General features: G+C 39.7%; 1 protein-coding gene across 2 annotated transcripts in view; it reads left to right on the top strand.

Moving 5' to 3' along the window:
* The window catches only part of COL4A4 (collagen type IV alpha 4 chain), a 119515-nt gene that overhangs the window by 47580 nt on the left and 51964 nt on the right, over window positions 1–19971 (top strand). For both annotated transcript variants that reach the window (XR_010380703.1, XM_031452294.2), the window contains 12 exons: window positions 199–234; window positions 447–488; window positions 3707–3787; window positions 4591–4644; window positions 4894–4953; window positions 6129–6173; window positions 6489–6542; window positions 7432–7501; window positions 8036–8140; window positions 12006–12170; window positions 14779–14868; window positions 16057–16220. Coding sequence is in view for 1 of the 2 variants with exons in the window: in XM_031452294.2 (XP_031308154.2) it covers window positions 199–234; window positions 447–488; window positions 3707–3787; window positions 4591–4644; window positions 4894–4953; window positions 6129–6173; window positions 6489–6542; window positions 7432–7501; window positions 8036–8140; window positions 12006–12170; window positions 14779–14868; window positions 16057–16220 (966 nt within the window). In the remaining variant the exon portion in view is untranslated. The remainder of the gene's footprint in view (window positions 1–198; window positions 235–446; window positions 489–3706; window positions 3788–4590; window positions 4645–4893; window positions 4954–6128; window positions 6174–6488; window positions 6543–7431; window positions 7502–8035; window positions 8141–12005; window positions 12171–14778; window positions 14869–16056; window positions 16221–19971) is intronic.

Below are 19971 nucleotides of genomic sequence, written 5' to 3'. Positions count from 1 at the left end.
TGAGTCCATCTCGAAGCGCAGGTCCTCGGGGAGATGGGGGGGAGGGGGCAGGAACAAGCAGCCCGGCCATGATAGAGGGTCCATTTTGTGTGTTTCAAAGTTAACAGCTTCCTGAAGAGGAGCTTGGGACACCCAACAAAGACACATCCTCATTTCCATGACTGATAAGTGATGTGTATGTTTTTGTTGTTGATTTAGGGACCTCCGGGCCCTCCTGGGAGTCCAGGTTTGAAGGTAGGTGGCCGTGAGTCAGATATGCAAATAAAGCCCATGGACAGCAAGATAAGTGACCACTGACATTTGTCGGAATCATGTCTTTCCTCTTTTTTAAAATTCCCGAAGTATTTAATAAACTGCAACAAATGGCTTAACCAGAAATCTTACTTGCTCATAATTACCTTTTAATATTCGAAAGCAGTTAGTTTCTGTTTTCTTTTCTTTTCCAGGGTAATCCCGGCGTCGGAGTAAAGGGGCAAAGGGGAGACCCGGTAAGGATCCCCCTGTGCACGGACTTGTGTCCATTATCGAGTCACTGCCCAGTTTTATGGCCAAGAACATCTTAGCTGCATTATTATGGCACCATTACCCTTGACTCTAAAATGACAGTCCTAACAAAATTTAGCAGTAAATTCAAATTAATTTATGTGGCACACTTCCACCCTAGCCGAAAGAGATGGGACATTTCTTTATTATCTTATATCTGGAGTAACAGTTTTTAATTACTGATTTGTTTGGCTTAATTTTACACATTTCATCAGAATCTTAAACTTCACACATAAATAAAAATATAAATAGCTGGAACCAAAAGCATTCAGCAACACACCATCTCCCACCCCCTTCACCGCTGACGCCCACAGTCCTTTCTGCTGAAGCGTGAAAACTAGAGACAAGCTTCAGAAAAGTGCTTTGAGGTGGCAGCTCGTCTGGAAACGATCTGAAGGTCTAAGAGTTGGTGAGGGGCTCTTTCAACAACTGTGGGCAAAGAGGTACTGAGCCTCCACTCTGTGCCAGACTAGGATTGGCGCTGGGTGTGGCCATTTAGCGAGACAGCCCTGATCCCCACTCTCACTGAGTTCCAGCATGGCTGTACAGCCATTTGACAGAATGACACACTCACCAAAAATACATTGGAAGACGTCATGATGTGAGGAAACACCAAGGATAGAATGTTGAGCAGAAAGTACAAGTTACAGAAGCATAAGCCTGACTTTGTAAAACCAAAACAACAGCAAAAGTCATTAAGATGCATATGGAGGGTAGGATTCCTCTGCCATGACAACACTGATCTTTCGTTGCTGCGGGGCTGTCCTGTGCACTGTGGGATGTTTCGCCGCTTCCCTGGCCTCTGCCCGCCCAGATGTCAGTAACATCCCTTCCTTTCCGATGTGACAACCAAAAATGTGTCCAGATCTTTCCAAATGTCCTTGGGGGAGGACATGTCCAAGCCTGCCCCTCTGTCCTCACCCCCTGCTCTGAGAACCACTAACTTAGTTAAATGGCTGGGAGAAAAAATAGAGTAAAACAGTGTTTTTCAAACTTGGAAATCGTGGACCCCTGAGATTACGTCTGTCAAAACCCCGAAGCCCACACGTCCAGGTTTGAGAAGCACCGCGTGGTGGAGTGAGGCAGGCTTTGTCGGGTGGGAGACCTCTGCGCCGACAGCCAGGCCAGAGGAGTAACACAGAAGTATTTGGCTAAGAGGTGGCTGCTCAAATTATCCAAAATGTGCTTTTTAAAAATTCTTTTGGATTGCCAGGTGAATGAAGGCATAATTTTGAAATTTTGATGCAGAACTCTTAGAGCGTCCAGGAACACGTTGGCCCACCCCATTTTAAGGAACACTGTCCATTCAGATTGTTAGTTAATTTCCCTAGGTGATGGGATTGTGGCGCTCTTAAATTTTGTTCTTCATTATTTCTCTTCTTCGCCCTTTTCACTACAATGAGTATATGGTACTGTTACAATTTGAAGAAATAGTAACATGACTGTCATTCTGAGGAGGCTCCTCGCTTGTCAGCCTTTGTGGGTTTTGTATAGGTTTATTCCAGCTGCAAGAATAAGTATGGTTATCTTACCGATGCACATTATACATTTGCTCAATAGAAAAATACATGTTGTTTATGCATTTGTTTGACTGGTGATTCACACAACAGATACCACTGGAGCAGCGACTACACCCCCACTGTGTTAGGTTCTAGGCTACATCAAAAAACACAAAAAAAACAAAAACACCAAACCCAGGTACCTAACCTCCTGGTTCATCTGTCATTTCCCAGGTGCAGGCTGGGATTGAATTATTGGTTGTATTTTTTTTTCGTTTAAATTTGAAACAGTATTCTTCTCCCCCACTCCTCACTTACCAAAAAAATGAGTGGTTTTAATAATTACGTATTTGAGGATTGGCTTTGTTCCGCTCAGTGCGGAAAGCAGTATGAATTTTATGTGCATTAGCTATGCAATAAAAGAATACTTTGAGGTAGGCAGTATCATAATGCCCATTTCACAGAGACGGAAAGTAAGGTTTAGGGGAATTAAGGAAACTAGGGATCAGGAGGTTGATAAGGAACTCACTCAAAGGAATACACTCAGTAAGGGCCTAGCTTGTACGCTCAGTGCAGAATAACAGAAATATTCGGAAAAGGACAAAGTAATTATCTTCTGATTAAGGGTGAGAATTTACAGTTGTAGCGTGGCAAAACCAATTTAAGGAACATTTTCTTCTTCAAGAGAATAACATCTGTAATGGCCTAAATGAAAACGTTTGGCTGATGATTTTATACAGAGAGATGTAAAGTATTAATGAATTAGCCACAACCTAAATCTAAGCAAAGTGGAATGGCTTAATAATTGATAGTATATTCTTGTTACAGATTGTCATATAGGTATCTAAAATGGTACAGACATTTAATATCAGGTTTTTGAAGAATTTCTAGTATAACAGGAAAATGTGCAAAACTAGTGTTATATGTTGAACGATTTAAAACTTTAATAAAATATAACAGCTTAAGCTATGATCTATACTTAAATTTATATATTATTAGTATCATTATGATTATAATAAATTTTAAGTTATGTTAACACACCATTTTATCACATATGCATGTATATACACATATTATGCCCACACATGTGTATGTACACAGTTATATACACACAAGCACACTCAAAAAACTATACCAAAGTTTTAATAGAGGTTACCTCCGGATGGTAGGATTATGGATTACTTTTATTTTTTTAATTTATTTTTTAATAATAGGTACGTGTTGTTTATGAAAAACAATAAATATTTAATGGGCAAAGTGGGAAAGGATAAATTGGGAGTTCGAGATGTGCATATACTGCAAGGTATAAAATAGATAAACAACCAGTTTAAACTGAATAACGCAGGGAACTATATTCAATGTCTTGTAGTAGCCTGTGGTGAGAAAGAACATGAAAGGAATATATGTACGTACATGTATGACTGGGACAACATGCTGTACTCCAGAAATTGACACAAGATTGTGAGCTGACTATACTTCAATAAAAAAGAAAAATAAATTTAAAAAAATCACATGATGTATTTGCCATGATTTTTATTTTAGATCCATGGCGCTGGTTTGTAAGTGTCCTATCACAATATGTGGGTAAAAGTCTTCATTGTTTCAAAATTTACTTCAAAACAAAGTTAATATGAAATTCTTACTATCTTGATTTTTTTTAAAAGGGTGAAGTTGGCCAGCAAGGTTCTCCGGGACCCACCCTCTTGGTGCAGCCACCTGATTTTTGTCTCTATAAAGGAGAAAAGGTAATTGCCAATCCATATGATCCCTTGGTAAAGTAGGGATGGCCAGCTCTTCTTGAACACATACCTGTGCCGGTGCAAAGCTGGGCACCCGCCTGTGACACTGCCTCAATCCCAAGGCAACCTTTACAGGTTGGTACTATTATTAGCCTCATGGTACAGAGCTGAAAAATGGGGCTTGCAAAGGATGCCAGTGTTCTCAAGCTCACCCAGCTGCTGTGAGGCAGACCTCGACCTCGCTGGGGCTGCTGGACCGTGACCTGTCCTCCCAGAGTCAGTGTCCCATTAATGTTGTCTTTGATATGTGGGCTGAAAAGACCACTGGAAATCCAGTTGTCCCTTAGCTTTTGCATATGGGTTTGATGTTTTGATCATTGAAAAGGTGACAGATGCTTAGAACTGGGCATGTAACGGACTCTTGGCAAATATTAATACCTGTGTCAGCCTCCGGCACTGATGTTATGGATGCCACGTGCAGATTCTGCTGTCAGTCTTCAGTCACTGGATTAAATTTCACTACCTAGCTCAAAATGAGCCTCTCCCATTCCCAGGCTGCATCTGCCTCCATGGCTCCAGGGTGGTCCCCCTCGGGGCCCACCATGTTATACTTCTCACACAGAACTGGCCTGAAGAGTGTCAGGTTTAAAGATGTGCTTGGATTTTAGCTGCTAATTAGTGATAGTTGAAGAGTAATCCCTTATTTCAAATATTAGTCAAATGGTTGTTGAAAGAGGTAATTTCTGAAAGAGATAGAATTCAGTGTGTTAAATAAGAGTAAGCCAGATTGTATCCTCTGTGGTTTTTAGGGCATCAAAGGAATGCCAGGAATGATTGGAGCTCCTGGACCACCAGGACCCAAGGTAATTTATTTAAATAACCTTCTTTGTATGATGAGCTATTTTAATTTAAAAAATATCTTTACGTGGTTATTATCATTGCTTTAAATGCTGATATATGTTACTAGAATTTTTCACTATTCTATTCACTTCCCAAAGTAATTGTTTTCTTTAAGCTGCTGGCGATAATTTTTATTTTTCATTTTGTTTTTGCATCCCACGTTGCTGAAATATTGCTGTTTGAACCTCTCTAAATGTTTTCGTCTCTTTAAGGGAGAACCTGGTTTTGGAGCAAAAGGAGAGAAAGGTATTCCTGGGTTCCCAGGACCTCGGGTAAGGACCATTCACACCATCCTGAACTTCAGTGAGTCTGGAGGCATTTGTCTCTCACATTCTCATAAGACTAGATCAATATTTCTGAAAGTCCAAAAGTGAATATTATCTCAAAGAAGAATTTTAGTCAGCAAGAACGGTGTGATAGCTAAATGTCTCAGAACATCCCTTCCACTGACATCATTTAGATAAAACAGGCAAGCAGACAATGGACGAATTGGCAGGAATTGTGGCATTTCCTGACTGGCTCAGTGTCAGTGATAGTAACTTGAAATTGTTAACTTAAGCCTATTTGATAAAAGAAGGTACTGATCTAGGGGCAGTAGCTAGAAAAAAACCACAGTATCAAGCCTAAAACATCACCAGACATGCCACTAATAGGTTTCCCATTAGTAGAGTGGCTATGAAGGCCAGACCCCAGTGGGCATAGGAATATTACTGAGCCATAAAAAAGAATAAAATGATGCCATTTTCAGCAACATGGATGGACCTGGAGATTGTCATACTAAGTGAAGTAAGCCAGAAATAGAAAGAAAAATATCATATGATATCACTAACATGTGGAATCTAAAAAATAAAACACAAATGAACTTATTTACAAGACAGAGACTTGCAGGCATTAAAAACAAACTTATGGTTACCACAGGGGAACGTAAGGGAGGGATAAATTGGGAGTTTGGTATCTGCAGTTACTGACGACTATGTATAGAATAGGTAAACAACGAGGTCCTGCTATATAGCACACGGAACTATGTTCAGTGTAATAGCCTATAATAAAAAGGATACGAAAAGGAATATATATAACTGAATCACTATACTGTATACCAGAAATTAAAACAACACTGTAAACAATTTAAAAAAAACAAAAAAGATACTTATCCCAGTGCAAACATTAAATTAAGTAAATTAAAATGGAAGAGCAACAAAAACAACAAAGTGATGTTTTTAATTCAAAGCCCTGGCAAGGATGTGAATTGGAATAAGATTAAAGATCAGTTAAAATAGCAAATGTTATAAAGAAATGGAATCCATTTTATATTTATATCCTTTTATTCAATTACTTTTGCAGACAGGATTAAATACCCATGTAGCAATCTCATAAGGTGAAAAATAATTCACTGAACCAGTTTATGTGTTTTGATTTAAGCTTGTGATGATTTTTGTGAATTTCTTAGGGTGACCCTGGTTCCTATGGATCTCCAGGTTTTCCAGGATTAAAGGTAAATGCCCACCATTATAGAGATGATAAATTCATTTTCATTAGTAAATGTAATTCAGCATCATTCAAAAGTTGTATACCAGGGCCTGTAAATTCACACACAGGAACGGGAAAGGGAAACAAATTTATGTTACATGATTTCGCTGTGGGTACAAAAACTAAAGCACAAAACTGTCTGATGCAACCCAAAAGCCATGTTGAGATTTTGCGCAGAATCTCAGTGAGCACGTGTCATTCAAATTAGACGAGAAGGAGATGATTTTTCACCCAATCACATTTTTTTTTTTAAAGAAGACTTGTTTTTGGTTATTTGTAGGGAGAACAAGGACTGTTTGGAGATCCTGGGCCATTTGGATTTATTGGTCCAAAGGTAAAAAGTGAACCTGGTTGAGTACAGCCTGATAACACTCTGTATCCTGTATGTCATCTAATTTATTTTTTTAATATTTCCAAGAATCATTAAACAATAAGTTAGCTTTACATCTATTACTTTAATGCATGTTGTAATGATTACATTTTATGCTCGAACAATGATAGTTTTGAAGGTGAATAATAATGAAAGCTTCAAAAATTCTTTAGAGATCATATAGAATCATGATTAAAAACAGAAGGAGCCGTGGAGAGCTCTTTGCTTTGACCATCACTGCGTTTTCTCTTTCTTTGTAACCTTGGTGACCTCACCTTCAGCACCTGTGGAGGACAAGCCACAGTGTCATTAAGGGGACACAATTAAGGGGGACAATATCTGCTGCTAAAGTTAAATGTAGATTCAGATCCTGTATCTGTCCTAGAGTGCAAGCTAGGCACGGATGCTCATAGTACATCTAAGAAACTTCATGGCTTCAGAGGTGTCCCATTTATGGGCATGGAATCATTTGCAGGGGGCGGGTAATTCGGTTTATTTATTATTTGTCTGTTTATTTATTTTAATGGTGGTACTAGGGATTGAACCCAGGACCTCGTGAGTGCTAAGCAGGCATTCTACCACTGAGCTGTACCCCTATGGAATCATTTTTGGAGTTTGATTTTTTTTTTTCTTTTGTAAGAACTCTGCCATTTGGCTATTTACTTCTGCCCGTAGGTAGGAGGTCATATTGCTTTGTTCCTCTTAGAACTCCATAAACTGTGTATTTCTCTAGTCAGCCTATAAGCTTGACTTCTTATATGAATGCACTCTGGGTCCTTCTAATATTTACTTAAAGCCAGGACACATGAGACAGACATCACTATTTGAAAAGTGAACGAATGAATGATTTCAGGGGGATCCTGGAGACCGTGGACGCCCAGGACCACCAGGTGTTCTGGCAACTCCATCTCTTCCACTCAAAGGTTTGTGTTCTATTCAGTTTCTCTATAAATTGCACAGAGATGCCATGTGAGTAGTCCCCAGATAAGAGCTTGGCCCTGTCACCCTGTAGTTTACACCCTAGGCTGTAGTTACATATGCGAATCCTACCAGGAAAACACAGTTGCACAAGTGCAAACAGAGGTGTGCATCTTGGTTCGTCTCTGTCAGCATAAGACATCAAATTTTTTCTTAGTGTGTAAACCGTATACTGGGACTTTTATGTTACTTTCAGAAAATAGGTTTTTCAATCGTTAAAAATGTGTAAAGGCATTTGACTAAGCCAAGATGCCACCCCCCTGGGAAAAAGCAGCCTAGATCAGTGACAAAGACAGTGTTACAACAAGTTCACATGTCTGTGGAGGAGGGGCGACGAAGCCTGAAATCTAAGATATTTCATTTCAAATATGGTGAGAAATTGCAAAAGAGTCTCTCAATTACCATGATAAGTACTTGTGTGTGAATTTTAAAATGTATGTGTATGTTCCTTATATACAGCATGGCATTCTCTTTGGCAGGCCCCCCAGGGGATCCGGGGTGCCCTGGCCGCTATGGAGAAACGGGGATGGTGGGACCACCTGGTCTGCCTGGTCCCCCAGGTAGACCGGGGGAAGTCTGTGCAGGTATGAATTCTTCCACGTGCCAGGTTTGCTCCATCCTCATCTGCACCGGGGGCTCCCCATAAGATTACCACATGCAGATAAGACTTTGAAGCCGCTGCTAGAGTTAGTGTGTTTCTTTATCTCTTGCCCACCTTCCTGGAAAACTCTCCCTATGGACATCTGCTTGTTAAAATTTAGTTCATCCACCTAGGCCCCAACTTATATCTTCTGCATGAAATGTAGAGACACAAACTATGAATTAAAAAGTAAAACTTTGATACAGACTTAGTTAAAAAAACAACAAAAAGCCCCAGTTCTCCCCTCTCCCCCCAAAATCAAAAAACAACAGCCTAACCCCTTTCGAAACTCCTATGGCTCATGGTACTATTTGATGAAAAGCCTGAAAAATAATCCTGTTGACGAAAGACTTTGATCTCTTTCAAGTGCTGTCTTAGTTAATATTCCCAGGAAGATTAGGAATAAAAGTTTGGAGGGTATTTGCATTCTGTGAACCCAGGAGAACTGATTAAACGTGTGAGGAGGAAAGTCTTGAGTAAATGTAACTTTATCCAGTCTGTCTCATGTCACATTTACTGAGAAGTAAGAAATTTCCTGAGATACTCAACTGTGAACTACAAAGTTCTTGTTTAATCTTTCATGAATCCCATTTTCACTTTGTAGGATCTGATGACCTGAAAAGCAGTAAATAAAAAAGCTTTGTTTAGTACATTTAATCTTTAGATATCGCGGCCATGGCTTAATTGACCCGGGGATATATTAATCATACAGGACTCTCAGGAAGCACTGAGACCCTCTTCTTAGATTTCTCCTGTTGGGGTTGTTTATAATAAAATAGTGCCTCCAGCAGACTGAAATCAAAACCCAATGGGAGTAAGTAACACACGTCTTTAGCCGATTCAAAACCAAGTATAACAGGAAGCTTCTTAATTCCAAAAACCTTTTCAAAAAGAATTAACCCATATTTTGACACCAACCCATAGTAAGACATAATTTTATATTGTGTAGCATTTACATTACATTACACTCAAGCATGTATCCATAGATACATATGGTTGAAACACAGATTTCACAAAATAATGCCTTTGGGGTATACGATGCAGTCTCTTTTCTATCCCGTTCTTTTCTTTTGAAAACAGAGTTTTTAGTGCTGACCACAACTTAACTGATTTCATGCCCTACAAGTGGGTGGTCAAAGCTGCGATATGCCCTGCGCTGTAACCCATTCTCCCTGTTGGAAGCTGGTTGAGCATCTTCCCTGGCACCAAGGCAAGACAGCAGGCAGCATCCGGGTCCATCCAATGGCTGATGGTAGAGATTCTGAGTCAGGTCTCAGGAATGTTATGAAGACAAGAGGGTGGCCAATTCCACAGGAATACATGTTCATTTTGTTTTAAGTACACTAATGTAGGTAGCCTTTATTATACGTATTTTATTTTATAATCATCAATAGTGTTTACCATGAGATAAGCAGGGTTTTGGAGTCAGACACCTGTGGCTGAATCCCAGCCTTCCCAAATAGTGTAATATAGTGAAATAGCTATGTGTTTACACAATGGAGTGAAAACTTTCCAGGTTCTAGTACTTACCAGCTGTATGATCTTAGGCATTTATTAAACCTCTCTGTGCCTCAGTTTTCCCACCTGCAAAATGGAGTTCTTGTTACAGTTGAAAGAAGTAATATGTATACCGTTCTTAGAATACAGCTTGGCCTATGGTAAAAACTCACTATGTTAGCTATGATTATTATTACACATATTTGGCATAAATTTTCTGTCTTACCTATAAGATATAAACTTTGCAAGGCTGTTTGAGGAGTAAAGATAATGTTTAAAAACATGTGTTAAGCCCCAGCACATACACACACAATAATGAAAGCCTTCAATTCAATTTGCATGCTACATTACTGATGGCCCACAGGGGTTCAATTGTCTATTGTTGAACAAATAACCCCAAACCTAGTGGTTTAAAACAAAAATATTTAGTATATTACCCTTCGCTCTTTCTGTGGTTCAAGAATTCAGAAAGGGCTGAGCTGAGCGATTCTAGAGCAGGGATTTTCACATGGTTGCAGCCATAGAGTGGCTGAAGCTGAAGCTGAAGCATGAGGGCTGGCCGACCATCTCTCTCCTCTATCTCTCATATACTCTCAAGCCTCTCTGTGTGGCTCTGTACTGATTTTATCCTTTCCTTACAGCATGGTGGCTTCCAAGCAGTGACATTGCTTCCATGGTGGCTCAGGACTCCAGCCCCAGGCATTTCAGCTCACAAGGCAGAAACTGAATCATCTTTAATAACCTAGCCTTGGAAATTATGTGGTGTCCTTCCATTATACTCCATTAGTGCAAACAATCACAAAAGGCTGGCACACTTAAGGGAAGAGGAACACACCACCTCTTGCCAGGGGGGTGTTGAGGTTCTACATGAGCATGAGGGACAAGAGCTACTGTGGCGCTATCTTTGAAAATGGCAGTCTTCCACAGAGACACTCTGGAAGCAGGCACGCTTAGGGAGAAGCGGCGGGAGAGATGATCACTCCCACACGAAGTCTTCTGGCTGTCTTTAAGCCAAAGCCGCCGGCAAGAGGGGGTAGGCTTTGCAGAGGAAGCAGGATTTAGCTGCTGCCTTATTACTCGCTTTGACCTCCTCAGAACACATTGAACATCCAATCGTTTCCTGAGAACATGCTATTGCCAGATACTGCAGAAAGCTCCTTATGTGGGTTACTTTATTTAATCCTCATTCCAAGCCTCTGAGGTAGATATAGAGGATTAAATAAGTTAAATAACCTACTTTAGTACCTGTGACTAGAGAGAGGACACCAGGTTCAAATTCAGCATCTCTATACTTTCCTGCCAACCTATGTTGGTATGGTATTTTATATGTTACATCGATCATTGTGTGAATCCCTTTTATGGGGGGCTGTGTTAGGAAGATATACTCTCTTTAATTTGGGGGTAAAAGATTAGAAGGCTGTCTCCATGTCAGCATACCTAAAGCATGTCCAAATATGACATTTTAGTACCTAAAAAGGCAATGCCAGCTTTCTTATTAAATTCTACTAGTCAATGATAATGATAAAAACAAAGGGCTTAAAATTAAATGCCAGGTACCTATCTACATGATTTAATGTATTATCTCATTTTTTCCTTTAAAAATTTTTGTTGAAGTATAGTTGATGTACAATATTTTATGTTACAGGTGTATAATGTAGTGATTCACAATTTTTAAAGATTATGTTCCATTTATAGTTATTATAAAATATTGGCTATATTTTCCATGTTGTACAATATTTATACATAATAGTTTGTAGCTTACTTTATACAGAATAGTTGGTGTCTCTTAATCCCCTACACCATATTGCCCTTCCCACTTCCCTCCCCCTACTGGTAACCACTAGTTTGTTCTCTGTGAATCTGCTTCTTTTATGTTATATTCACTAGTCTGTTGTATTTTTAAAATTCTACATATAACTGATGTCATACAGTATTTATCTTTCTGTGAGTCCATATTTTAATTCACTACATGTGCTAATATGTTTATACAGATCATTTTTATCAAGTTATCAAAGTGGAAAAAATTTTAAGTATTTTTAATGAAATAATATATATTTCTTTTTCAATAACCATAAAGAATGGAGAGAAGGTAAGAAAGTCTGATTCCTCAAGCCTTTGTTATCACTTACTTGTGTGCTTGTTTCAAAGGAGGTGAGGCATTTTGATGGCTGGGATACCTGGTTAATTTTTAACTATTTTTTTACCTCTTAAAAAATTCCACAGCCCAAGAAGAGTGTATTGATCTTGACTTCTTCTACAGAAGAATTTAATCTGAGAATGTATGTGGTTTTTATTCTTGATTTCTCTTGAAGGCATGATGGGACCCCCTGGGCCACGAGGGTTTCCTGGTCCCCCAGGATTTCCAGGGGCAGCTGGGATTCCTGGGAGAGCTGATTCTGCTCCAGGAAAACCAGGGAACCAGGGACCCCCTGGGTTCCCTGGAGCACCAGGGCTGCCGGGACCTCCAGGACCAGAAGGTAAAGTGTTCCTTTCACACTCCTTGGCATTTATGTTGCATTTGATATTTGCAGTATCATTCAGAAAATGTGACTTTTCAAATTTTAAAAAGTTATCTAATATTTCATAATCAAGTTAGTCTTATTCATAATACAAAAAAAAGTAGACTGGTCTTGGACTACCACACCAATTAAAGTATATGAAAATATTTGGTTGAGAATTTAAGTGTGGTGATAAAATTTTGTAAGTGAACACAATTTTTATTTTTAAAATATATTTTCATTTTTGTCAGAGTTATATATGGACCTGGCTTAAGAGGCAAACAGCTTTATGAAGGCCTGTTGTCAAGAACTGCCATCCCAGGCAAACCTTTGGCTTATTCCTGCCTCCCCAGGGGCAATTATTTCCCCACAATTAGCTGGATCTTTTATTATTTGCCTCTGTATTGCCATGCAACATACATATATTGCTGTTTCTTAATTTTTCAATTTGAGCATTATCTTTTGACTTTCTTCTCTAGAAGATGAATTTGCCTCTCTCTCCCTACCCACCACACATGTGGATATGTTCCACTCCTACAACCTATCAATATAGTTATCATTATCATTTTAGGTAAATAAATATTCAGTATTTACATGGAGCGGTTATATAAATGCTATTCACCAGTTTAGCCAGTTTAGCCATGTAATAATTTGTATTATTACTTTCCCAGCATAAATTTTGGTTAATAATAGTCTTAGATTCTTATATGTTTGCTTGGTTTTCAACATACTTACTGCTAATTCAACCTCAAACTATCTAGAATTGTATCAATCTCTTAATCGTACATTCTAACTCATTACCAGTATTATCTCCTTAAATAAATCTCTCCTGGAGCCTTTTGAGTTGTTCAGATTAGGGGGTTGCAGTTTAAAAGCTGATACTGAGATACGACCTTGAGATCTTCCTTCACCTTTATCTGAGGAATTCTCTCTCTGTCTCAGTCTCTCTCTGGATCCCCTTGTTTCCCACAAATATATTTCTTTGAATGGTTTACTGTCTCATTATACTTTGCAAGAAAGTGTGTAAATTTGAGGTATCGTCACTGTCCAAAATGTCTTTATTCTCCTGCAGCATTTGATTGATAGGTTGGCTGAGCATAAAATTCTAGGTTGGAATTATTTTTCCTTCAGGTTTTTGAAGGCATTTTCTATTGTTTTCTAATGTTGTTACTGAGAAGTCCAATAATACTTGGATACTTGATCCTTTGTTTAAAATCTTTTTTCTTCTCTGAAAACTTATAGGAATTTTTCTGTTTTCGGTGTCTTTCAATTTTACAATGATTTCCCTCAGTGCAGGTACCTTTAGATTATTTTGCAGGCACTCTGAACAGTTTCAATTGAACACAAATCCTTCATTTCTGGAAAGATTTCTTGAAGTATTTCTTTGAAGATATTCTCTCCTCCATTTTTTTTCCTGTTTACTATTTTTGGACTCAATATATTTATCTCTTAGAGAATCAATCCTACATGTCTCTTTTTTTCTAATCTTCATTCTATTATTCTTCACCTTTTAATTTTTCTGTAATTTTCTGGTAGACTTCCTCAGCTTCATCATCCAAACCTGCTCCTGAATTTTTAAATTTCTACTTTCATAATCATTTTCTAAAAATTTCTGAGGATTTTGTTGTTTCTTTTAAATATTTCTTTTTGCAGCAGCCTGTTCATGTTTCAGGGATGAAATGTCTTCCCTCATCTGCTTTTTAAGCTATATAGTTCATTTTAAAGATTTCTTCTTACTGCATTGTATGTTTCTCCCATTTTGAGGTGGTTTGTTCTTTCCTGCTGCAATTTTTGAGAAGGGATTCTTACTATTTAGCTGCTTTAAAAAAAAAAAAAAAAAGACAAAAACCAAATCATCCTGTCTGGGCCTCACTCTTAACTCTATTTTAGAGGTACCAATTCCTAACCTTTGGGAATGATTTCTCCTGTAAATTGTGTTTCTTTTTCTGCTTTCCCCACAGCCTGCTTGGAATTCGGCTTTTTAAGGTCTGCTAAATCTTTTTTACATTTTTTTTTTTTTTTTGCTATTGTTTCCTCTCCCTTTTCCTTTGTCTTGCAGGATTATGTCTTTTTGTAATATTCTTTTACTGCCTGTTGTTTACTAGTAATTAGGGAGGGCAAGAAACTTATTGTTTACATTTTAACTGTCATCTTTAATCAGATGTCTCTGAATTTTTGCTTTTACAAACTCTGCTGTATGCTTTCTTTATTAGGTAATTATTGATCACTGAAGGGGGAAAAATGTCTTTGCCATATACTTACTCTTAGGTTTTTTGTTTATTTGTTTTGTTTTGGCATATTTGTTTGTCTTGTTATCCATTACCTTGATCTGCAATTCACTAAATTACAGCTGAGATTAGGGATGGTTTTATCAATGGTTATGGTAGCAGAAACTTGCTATGACAATTGTATGGTCTTTTTGTGAACATATTCTTCTATCAGAGAGAAAAAAGCATAAGAAAAGAATAGAAAAAAAGAATGAGGTTGAGGGGATGATGTGCATGCAAGAGACACTTCTACTTGTTCTGTTGAAGATATTCAAAAAATTGTGTGATTCTTTCTGTCCACCCCCTTTCCCACTGTAAAGTTGTATATTGTAGTGTTGGGCATCCTGGACCACAAGGAATAAAAGGCAGAATGGGTCCTCCAGGAAGAAGAGGCTCAAAAGGAGAAAAAGGCAAGTATGCATCAAAGGTAAAATTTCTAAAAAACAACCACATATGGAGGATCGGGAGGCATAACGAAATGTATGATGTGGCATTTCATTTAGATTTTTTCCTCACCTTAATTACTCCTATGAGTACTTACCTCATTGTATGCTTATGACATGATTAGAACTTATCAAAAAGTCAAATCTTTATATCTCAGAGTATAAAGGAGATACTTTCCTGCCTTGAAACTTGCCTCAGAGTGGTGACTTGTTCCATGAGGTTCTCTCAGTTCCTTGAAAGAAAGCAGAGATAGGACAGTTTTGATCTTTAATTTTGGTTTCTCTCTGTGGGTCCCTTATTTCATAGACTCATCAAGTTCCTTTAGGTCTATGTTTCTACACCTTAAATTATTTGATGCCTTTTGACCAACTGAGTCAGGTGGGTAGGAGAACTGAAAAAATGTCCTAAAGACACTTTTTTAGACTAAAGGTCCTGATGAGAAGGTGTGTTGTAGTGAATTATCAGTTGTATTATGCAATGCAGTCCATGGTCTCTCTTCACATATTATTTGGATTCTTTAAATGTTTAGAGTTTATGCTCTAACCCATTTTTTGTTGTTGTTTTTGCAGAAGGAGCCAAATTAAGAGTTTTTTTTTTAAAGTAGGAACCAAATAAGAGACTTCTAAACTTTCATTTTTTTATTTTTAACACTTTTTATTGATTTATAATCATTTTACAATGTTGTGTCAAATTCCAGTGTAGAGCACAATTTTTCAGTTATACATGAACATATATATATATTCATTGTCACATTTTTTTCTCTGTGAGCTACCACAAGATCTTGTATATATTTCCCTGTGCTATACAGTATAATCTTGTGTATCTATTCTACGTTTTGAAATCCCAGTCTGTCCCTTCCCACCCCCGCCTCATTTTTAAAGTTTCTTCAGGAGAATTGGACATCCGCTTTTTCCCCTAGATTTTGTCAGGATGAGTTTATTAAGACCCAAAACACCCCATTTGTCTAGAAATATGTCCACCCCCATCGACCATGCCCTGTGCTCCCCACATCACACGTTATCAATTGTCTGCGCTAAGAATTGTGCACATCAAATGCTTTTTGTTCTTATTTGCACTATTGGTTTTGTACAGTAAAAACCTTTATTGGGATTTCATTCAGGAAATAATGACAATGCCTTTTATTCTCTGTCTAGGAATTGCAGGGCTCTGTGCCTGCCAGCCTGGTCCCATGGGCCCACCGGGCCCCCCTGGACTTCCTGGAAGGCAAGGTAGTAAGGGAGACTTGGGGCTCCCTGGGTGGCCTGGAGAAAAAGGTTACCCAGGCCCACCTGGTGCCAGAGGATCCCCAGGGCCTCCAGTGAGTAACGTTTCTCAGTATCCATCTTTCTAGTTGAAAGAGACAGCTAGAGCTAGAATTCAGTTATCCCTCTTTCTAATTCATAGTGTGACATGTATTTTATGTTTCAAATCTATAAATATATCAATGACCAAAATTCATCTCTATTCTTTTATTCATTCATTTATTCATCATTCTTTCATTTATTTATTAAACTAATATTTATTGAGCATCTACTATGCTCCAGGAGCTATTCTAGGTGCTGGGGACACAGCAGGGACCAAAACACAATCTCTGCCCTCCTCCACCCTGTTGGGAGGACACACACCATGTAACAGACAAGTGAACATACAGTGTGGCAGATGGCAGTAAAGGCCATCACCATCTAGCGGCTGGGGAAGAGAGCAAGGGCAGAGCAGGAGATAAAGTCAAAGAAATGGCTGGAGGCTTGGAGGGTAGGAGAGCTTGGGGTTTTGTCCGAGGGGTGGATCAGATCTTGTGCTCCGAACGGCAGGGAACAGCCAGTGGAGAGTTTTAAGAGAGAGACATCATCTGACATTAGTTAGAACTGGATCATTCTAGTACTTTTGTTAACAACAGACCACAGGGGACAAGGGAAGAAGGCGGGAGATTTAGCTGGGAGATTGCCGCCGTAATCTTGGTGAAATATGACAGTGGACAGGTTTCCATGTTAGTGTTGGATGTGGTGGGAAGCAGTGAGATGCTGAATCTATTTTGAAGACAGAGCCAACATACTGGCTCTTTGACTTGACCTGAGATATGAAAAGAAGAGAAGGAAAGGCTGGAGCCAAGATGGGGCAGACAAGGCAAGGAGCAGGCGTGGTGTTAGAAGGGATGGAATGTCATTGGGAACTGCCAATTAGACCAGTGAGTGGAAGTGTCGAGTTGGCTGTGGAGTGGTGTTCCAGTGAAGGATTCAGATGAGAGATCGGGCTGGAGCTATCAATATTGGCTTTGTCAGAGTCTGCGTGATATTTCATGCTGGAGAGTGGACGAGATCTCGCATTGGCTCTCATTTGCTGGCCATTCCAAGGGACCCTTACATGTGACTCAGATGGAGTCACCGTTGTCCCTCAGAGTAAAATCACTGCCCCCTGGGACACTCCTCTGGAGATTGGAGATAGCCCTTGTCATCTTGGGGTGGCCTGGAGCCTAACCTTCAACCCTAAAGTAATCCTTTCCATTCTTCCCAGGAAATCTCATAAAATAAGATTCCAGTCTGAGAGCCTTGAGTGAGGGTGATGGTTAAGCTCCCCCTGCACCATGCTTGTCATACTTGCAAAGCACACTTGCAAAGTTGATTTAACAAGAAGCGAGGTCTTTAATACATGTATGTTGAATGAGAATGGCTGCCATTACTAAGTAGCTCACATTTTATAGTCTGCTTTTTCAATCCAACATTTTGTGATACTCATTTTTTGTGTGTTGTTACTTAATCTTCTTAGTGAATGTTTTATTGGCTCCAGAATATTTTTATACCTTGACATTATGCTGCTTCTCCGAGCTCACATCTTGGAGTGTGGATTCCTAGTTGATCCAGGGATCTCCTGGTGAAGGTTTATGTAATTCAGTTGCTCCTGGGCTTACCTCTTTCAACCGACCGTATTTCTGATGTCTTTGTTCTGTGAATGATTCTATCCCTGTGACTTCTCTGTATTAAGTTCATCACATTGTGGCCACATTTATGGACCAGGTTCCTTTCATGGGGCACATGAAAGGGAAGGAGGGAGGGAGGGATGGACAGAAGGAGAGAGCTTGACGGACCCATGGACAGCCACTATTGGGTCTTCTCATCCCTCTGTACACTTTCTCTCATCTGCTGGTCCAGCCACAGATTGGTGGGAAAACAGAAAACAGAGAAGTAAGTTTAAGTTCTTTGCAATGTTTTTTGTGGTTGGACCAAAGCTTCGTATGCATTGCTTTAGCCTAAGAGTGCTTCCTGGGTTGGGGGTTTCCCACCAGGATGCTCTAGTGTAAGGCACGGGGCTTAGGAGCACGTGGACCAAGTTTCAAATTCCAGTTCTGACACAGGTGAGCTCTGTGGTCTTCCTGCAAAACGGATATAACAGCACCTGTTCTGCAGGTTCATTGGTAAGAATTCAATTCAGCCCTATATTCTGAGAGCTTCAAGGCACACACCAGTGAACCAGATGGCCAGGGTCGCCCCCCCCCTGAAGAGTTGCAGGACAAACCAAAGGTTGCAAACTGCCACGGGCTCAGTCTGAACTCCCTGGCAGGTTTGGTTTTGTGCTCCAGTGTTCGTTTTTGTATTACAAATACGAGATTTATGGCTGCCCTTGGAAAACTGAAAGTTCACCAGCACTGGTCAGTGTGTTCCTGCTGTTGCTGGGAGCTGAGAGGTGGCCGCGCCCTTGAGAGGAGGTCTGGGTGCTCCGGTCTCCACCACACCTGCCCACCTGCTTCCGTCGGAAGGACATGGTCCCTCTGGGCATTGAAGTCCTTAATCTGGACTGTGAATAAAACAACTAGTTTGTGCTGCCCTCGGGGACGTCTTTGCTGCTGCTAGGATTCTGTTGCTGTGTTAACACACCTGTTACGTGAACTCAGGTCTTAGAATAGCTCTTGACGCCAAGGCAGCTGGGAACCTTTGCCCCAGGAATTTCTTAGCTTGAGCATTTATCTCGCATGCTGTCTAAGGCCATGAAGGCAAGACGGTCTTGTTAACGGCTGTGTCCTCCATACACAGAATAATGCCTGGCAATTAGTAGGTTCTCAGTAAACGTCTCTTCAGTGAAAGCGGAAGACAGCTCTGGTGATGTTTGTTTGTTTGTTTTCTTACTAGTTCAGCTAAGTCTGTGATCTGAATCTAGTGCTTGAAATTCTCCATCTGCAGAGCATTAGGGCAATTCAGAGTACACCCTGAATCTCCAAGGAGCTGGCTAGTAAACTGCTCAGACTCCAGGGTGAATTCATTCTTCAGGGTACAGGGTCTTGCTTACCTCAGCACACCACTGCTGTTCTCCTTCTGGAGAGAAAGCGGTTCACATGCTGTGTGAACAGCTTTCTGTCTTGATGGCTGATACATTAGAAGGACATTTTAATTAACCATCGCTTGGATTGGATACTCTATGCCATACATTTTGGCCCTGTCTCGCTGTCACTTTGGATTTAGCACATAGAGTAAAAGTAAGAACTAAGACAACACTCAACCCATGTTCCCACTTTAGGATTCCTAAAATTCTTTTCTTGCTTAATTTGGCTATTTCTACCAAGAAATTTGTTCCACTCACCTTGCTGGTGCCTCACAGACATCATTACACACAGGACGCTGTACTAGAGCGATGTTCTTGGCAGGACTGAGTGGTGTGTGTGGAGCTGTATTTTCTCTGCATTAAATGGCTCCAAACTGTTTTTATCCACTTCAATTTTTCTACCTGTTGTGTGCATTTTTGTCTTTTTCCTCACTCTAACTGCTTGATGCTGTCATCATGCTCATCTCTACTGGTACCTCTTCTCCCCTTTGTAGTTCACTGCTTATAAACTAATGGAGGCCAGTTAAAAAGACAATTAAGCTTGCTGGGACATGTTGTTAGACTGTATGAAAATAAGACAAGGAGGCGTCTGGCCTGCTCAGTCATTTCCACCTCCTTCCAGATTTTTGTCTAGGTTTCTTGCTTATTGAGGTCTACCAGGTAAGGAACGTTAAGCTATGCATAGTGCTTCTATAACCGTATTTACTGTAATGCTTGGTCATCCTAGTACATCAAAAGTAGGATTACAGATTTTGGAC

The sequence above is a fragment of the Camelus dromedarius genome, chromosome 4 (genome assembly GCF_036321535.1).
Source record: "Camelus dromedarius isolate mCamDro1 chromosome 4, mCamDro1.pat, whole genome shotgun sequence".
Classification (NCBI taxonomy): Eukaryota; Metazoa; Chordata; class Mammalia; order Artiodactyla; family Camelidae; genus Camelus; species Camelus dromedarius.
This window is presented reverse-complemented; position numbering and strand designations above follow the sequence as displayed.